Raw genomic sequence first — 6,000 nt, forward strand, 5'->3', positions numbered from 1 at the left:
CCCAAGTGACAAGCACCTGGTTGACCTCTCCAAGATGTCTGACACAAGACTGGTGGAACTGGTGTATTACCAACCAGCCATATGACTACTCATATTCTAAAGTCAGATGGCGTGGGTGGGAAGGAAGAGGACATCTGCTCCAGGCCCTGTCACAGCTGAAGAAAGTCTGCGGAAATGCACTACAAGTTCAGAGTAAGCAGGCCTCAAAGTAATGTCAATTCTGTCAAATTGGAGGTGTCACATCATCCCATCAAAGATGTCCACCCCATGGCAATGTGGCTGGTGATGGAGAGAATGAATGACCCACCAATGGATGGGCCGCCTCTAGTTACACCCCGAGGATGTCATCCTGAACCACCCAGGCCAAATCAGGGCCAGCTGGTAGGCTGGCTGCACACCTGGTCAGGATGGCCTCAGTGCTCCTAATTTTGCTGGCCTGAAGGACAGACTGACTTTAATTCTGGTGAGAAGCTGGAAGACGGCCAGGCCCTAACCTCCTGAGACCCAGTGATGCTGCCACCATTGGCATGGTCCCAGGCAAGCCGTGGGAGCAGAGAGCTTCTCAAATTATCTTCCTCTGGGTGGTTGTGCCGTTACTGGTATGAGATGGAGCTCGCCTGCAGCTGGCGTCATCAAGGAAGAGAACTAGAAGGCTACGAGAGGGGCCAAGGTCACACAATCTGCCCCAAAAGCTCAACAAATATTCTGTGCGCTGCTGGCCTCCCCCACGATCAGTGTTGGGAGAATGGTTTGAGAGCTGATCGCCTCAAATGACCATTTACACTTAAGGGTAAAAGATTGGCTAATTATTATAATAAGCTGTAAAAGCTATAGGAGGAAATCTTTTGTGGACAAATTGTTATGTGACAGTCTTAGTCTTTATATCAGTAATTTCAAATGGAAACAACTTAAACAAAAATTGGTCCCAGAATTTTGAGATCGTTAAAATATGGTTCAATGCAAAAAAAACCAAACCAAAACCAAAAACCCTCCAAACATTTAACATCATTGATGTGAATGAAAGACAGAAGGAAAGGTTATCAAATCTACATATGATACAAGACTGGGAGAGCTAACATCATGCCTTAATGTCAGGATACAATAAGATCTCAAATTGTCTAAAACGCTAGGCTAAATCTAATTAGATGAAACTTAAAGGGGAAAAAGTGTGAAGTGGTGTGAGATGGTGTGAGTTGGTCACATTATAAATCATTCCTTGAATTTCAGGTGAGGTCTGACTGAGCCAGCAATATCGTATTTGACTCTGCCCCAATCCACTGATCTATTACAGGTATAGCTGCCTTTCAGTAAACAGTAATCAAAGTTGCCAAGAAAGAAAGCACCAAGCTAAAAAGGCTGCCTACTAGTCCACCATTACAGCTGCCCTTTTCTAAGCACTATAACTCCCCCTGGGCAAAACAATGGAGTCTGGAGTCAGAGGGTCTGGCACTCACTTTCCCCACCTGGAGTTTTCTCTCCCATTGAAATCAAAGGCCCCACCCTCCCCCAACACACATTATCAGAGACTGACAATTAAATCTGGCACTTCATCGGCAGAGGGAGGAAACTCCCTCTGCCAATGCAGGTAAGGCCCAGGAAAGGCAGCGGAAGCCAAAAACGAGCCTTGTCCTGATTCCTGGGCAGCCTCTCCAGCCACTAATCAACCTGCAAAACACGACTGCCTGGACATTCCATTCTTTCAGGCAGTCTGCTACCAGGAGCAAGACTGGACCTGTCATCGACGCGTTCAAACTCATCTCCCCTAAACTGCCCCTACCCTCACCGAGGATCAGGGATCCTCTAGGCTGTCCCCCGCATCGGGGCTTTTCCAGACTAACGGATAACTCGAGGGGCTCCGGAGACACCAGGTGTGCGTATGGCTGTAAGAGGAACGTTCCTCCAGTGGCTCTCTGATCACGTCCCCACCGCAGTCAAAACCTTCCGAGGTGCCCCAAGTATGAACACGCGATCCTAGCACTCAAGAGAATTCATCCAGCAAACAGGTATTAAGCGCCTCCTAGGTGCCAGGACAAGCGCTAGGCCTTGGGGATACAGAAAGAGAAGAAAGTCTACCCTCCAGAAGCTGACAATCTAACGGGGGGGGGGGGGGACGACAACATGCAGCAAGTATCTGCAAAGCAAGCTGCATACCGGATACATGGGAAATGACTGCGGTCCGACGCACTGGAATTAAGAGGGGTTAGGGAAGGCTTCCTGTAGGAGGTGGGGTTTGATTCGGGATTGACTGGAGTTTGTCCTTTGTTTTCCAAGGGGACCACGGCCCTGAGCTGGGATTTCTGGGAAGCCAGGGAGGTCAGCAATCAGAGCGGACGAGGGAGGGCGAGCGTTCTGGGCAGCTCTCACCGACCCTTCCAGGCCAATTTCAAACTGTTTCCCTTCACACGCTCCGTGTTCTCACCAGACCGGGCTTTTTATTCGTCCTCTCCAAGACCCTCCCCCCCAGTCTCTCATTTCGTGGCCAGCAGCCGCTCCGGGAAGCTTGCCTCGGCCCACTGTTCTGAGCACCTCGGTACAGGACCCAGCCTTCACGCCTGCCCGACACCTTTGGGGGCACCGAGACCTCCTGCGCCTGCAGAAGCTAGTCCTGGGGGACGTTTTAGGGCCTCGGACTCTGCTTGGCTCTGCCGCCCAACAGAGCCCGGAGCCGGCCGGCCCCCGCACCTGGGCCGAGCCCTCCGACAACGCGATCGGCGCCGCTACCGCCGCCCTGGGGGCCGGAGGCCGAGGCCGACGGGGGGCCCGCGGCCTGCCCGGGCGCCGGCTGGGCATCCCCCCATCAGACTCCCCCGGTCCCTTCTTGGGTACCAGGGTGCTTCCTGGCACCTCAGCGGAGGCGCCCGCGCCCCGCCCCCACCCCGGGACCGGAGCCACCCCGCCCCGCCCTCGACTCGTCAGGGGTCACCGCCCGCACGGGGGGGGAGGGGCGGCGGCCGTAAATGGCTCTTTAGTCAATCGACAAGCATTCGTGAGTCAACGAGCAGGGCCGGGCCGAGATAAAAATACAAAGGACAAAGTGACCGAGGCGGCGGGCCCCGGAGGGCGGGGCTGGCCGGACCCCCACTAGACATGGAAGGAAACTGAGGCAGGCGGCGGGGGGGAGGGGCGCCTCCATGCGGCTTGGCCCGCCGAGCCCCTCCGGAGCACCGCCCCGCCGCAGGAAGCTCGCCCTCGGTCCGGGAGGGGCCCAGAGCCCGCCGGCTGGGGGGGGGGCCGGCGTGCCTCGGTTTCCCCCCCAGGCCGCACCTTCTCGCAGAGCGTGCGCACTTGGTTCTCGTTCAGCTGCTTGCACTCGTTCAGCTGCTCCACCCACTGGTCCAGCTCCTTCGTGAAGACCTTGTCCTCCATGATGGCGATGGCGGCGGCGGCGGCGGCGGCGGCCGAGGGGGCTCGCGCTGGACCCGCCGGGCCCGGGCCCTGGCCCCGCCCCCGCCCCGCCCCGGCGCCGGTCCCGCCCGCCGTCGAGCCCCGCCACGCCACGCAGGCCCCGCCCCCGCCCCGCCCTCAGGGGGGGCGCGAGCTGGGACGGCGCAGGCGCGCACACGTGCCCGAGGGAGAGACGCGGGGACGCGTCCGCCGGCCACCAACTCCTGCTGCGCGCGCGCGCCCCACCGCCCCCTCCGCGGCGCGCACAGCCGCTGCCAGGGGCGTACGGGCGGGGCCGAGGGCGGTGACGGCGACCGAGATGGGGTGCGGGGGCGGCCCGGCCTGCCTGCCTCCCTGCTGCCCGCCCGGGCCGACTCCGCCCTCGCCCGCAGCCCTCCTCACGCTCCCTGCCCGTCGGGGCCCGTCACCGCGGCACACTTCCGCCGGAAGGAGCCGGCGGACGGCCCGCGAGCTGGGGGTGGGGGAGGAGGAGCGGCACGAGCCGGTGCTTCCGCGCCACAGCACCACCGCGTGGTCGGGAGGAAGAGGGGACAGGAGGAATAGGAGGCGGTGGCGGCCGCGATGGAGCCCCGCCCCTCCGCCGGCCCCGCAGCTGTGACCCCGTACGTCACCGCGTGACCCGCCCCTTGCGCCTCATCGCTGCCCTCACGCTCCTGCGTGTCCCGCTCTGAATAATGAGCCAACTTCTCCTGGGCGCCACAGCGCCGCCGCCGGCCCGGAGGAGCTGAGGCCTTTCACGAGCCCCGCCCTCGGCTCTTCCCTTGTGGGCGAGCTTCTGGGTCTGCATGTGTGAGCGAGGAGGAACCAGCTGATTATCGTAGTTTTGGTCCCCCGGACCCAGTCAAGGCCCGAGCACCTCTGCCCCCGGCCCCGATAAACATAGGTCACAGCCACGTGCTGCGGTGGGTGGGCAGAGGACAGGCCGGCAGGTCGGTCGTTGGGGCTCGTGCAGTGGTCCGCAGGGTGGGCTCTGGGCGAGCCCGTAACTGCATGCTGCTGCTCCGCGGCGCCTGGTGCGCTGCCCAGAGCCCCCCACCCCAACCCCGCCCAGGCCGGCTCCTGCAGGACCCCAGGGTGCCCAAGAGCCCGCTCCAAGGGCCTCCCTGCTGCCGTGGGCCGCGCTTCCTCCTTAGAGTGGAAGCTCCCAGAGGGCAGGCGCTCTCTGCAGGGAGCAAACCCGTCCTCAAAGCTGGGTGTGAACTCGACGTTTGTGTGTCTGCGGAGCCTTCCACTGCCTGACAAGCCTGGGAACGTCCCAGAACCCCGCGTGTTGTCTACACTCGCAACCAAAGAAAATGGCCATTTGCAGTCAGAGGAAAGGAAATGGGTAGCTGAGTTTTCCTCATCCTGGTCAAAGAGCCACTGAGGCCCACCCACAGACCCCCGGCCCCTGCCTGCCACTTCGCTGTGGGGGACGGTGGTCAACGTTCTGGAGGGGACCAGCTGGCCAGTGCTTAGGATCTGATGCAATTCCCTCTTCTAGCCGTTCACTCCATTGAATTCAGCGTCAGACGCGGTGGAAGACTCCTTGGTGGGAGCTTGAGGGCTCTAGAGTCAACTGACCCCAGCAGTGCCACGGAGCTGGGAAGAGTTAGGAGCCACATGGGAAGACCACGGAAGCCTTAGTCTTGTTTTTAGAGAGAGAAGAGTCTGGAGAGTTGGAATTTATATATCAAGTTCCTCACATGATATGATACTTCACCGTTTTTCTACTAGATCTCTGGTGAATAGAAATTCATCTGGATCCTTTGATCAGTAGAAGGAGGTTCTCTCCATGTGTGCATTGGAGTAAACAGCAACAAAATTTACACACACACACACACACACACACACACACAACTGCTAAAAGCAGGCACTCTGGCTTATACCTTTAGAACACCAGTTTTAGATATTTAAACAAAACAAAGCAAACACAAAAACATCCAGAGAATTTGTGCCCTCGCTGCAGAATTACTGTTATTCAGAGAAACTGACCTGTTTTCTGCTGGACAGTTCAAAACGTGATAGTAAAAATGAAAAATCCTGGAAACAAAGTGGGTTCCAGACAAGCCAGCATTATATTTAGCACTCAAAAGACACCTTTCAAGTGGTGTAATAGTGATATGACCAAGTGCTTACATACGCACACACACACACACAGAATTGTTAGTGATTTTAAAACCCCAAATTTGTTATGAGTAAAAATTAATAGCTAACTTTATATTGTACTTTGAGATCTACAAATCACATTACATTATCTCCCTTGATCCTTACAACAACCTGCAGGTAAGGGCTATCATCCCCATTTTACAGATGAGGAAACTGAGGCAGAAAGCAGTTAAGTGATTTTTTTCCAGACTAGAGTGTCTGACTAGTGTTTGAAGCTAGATTTGAACAGAGCTTTTCCTGACCCCAAGATCCACACTCTCACAACCCCACCTAGCTGCCTCCAAGTTTTGCCAAACTGAGAGGGGTACTTGACACAAAAAAAGGTTCAAGAACCCCTGGCTGACTGTTTTGCTTAGATAAATGGGTTTATTGATGTAGCCACTATTCACTATTCATGATGGTCTTTTGTGTAACCTGAGCTGATGAGTGAAAGCCAAGGGCCACTTT

General features: G+C 57.0%; 1 protein-coding gene across 2 annotated transcripts in view; it reads right to left on the reverse strand.

The window, feature by feature from the left end:
• Positions 1 to 3,446, reverse strand: part of PPP2CB (protein phosphatase 2 catalytic subunit beta) — a 34,575-nt gene extending 31,129 nt beyond the window's left edge. For both annotated transcript variants that reach the window (XM_021008360.2, XM_078148128.1), the window contains exon 1: positions 3,265 to 3,446. In XM_021008360.2, coding sequence (XP_020864019.1) covers positions 3,265 to 3,366 — 102 coding nt within the window. In that variant the 5' untranslated portion in view covers positions 3,367 to 3,446. The remainder of the gene's footprint in view (positions 1 to 3,264) is intronic.
• Between the last annotated feature and the right edge of the window lie 2,554 nt (positions 3,447 to 6,000).

This window comes from Phascolarctos cinereus, unplaced genomic scaffold, assembly GCF_003287225.1.
Source record: "Phascolarctos cinereus isolate Bilbo 61053 unplaced genomic scaffold, phaCin_HiC Scaffold_9;HRSCAF=440, whole genome shotgun sequence".
NCBI classification, from domain to species: domain Eukaryota; kingdom Metazoa; phylum Chordata; class Mammalia; order Diprotodontia; family Phascolarctidae; genus Phascolarctos; species Phascolarctos cinereus.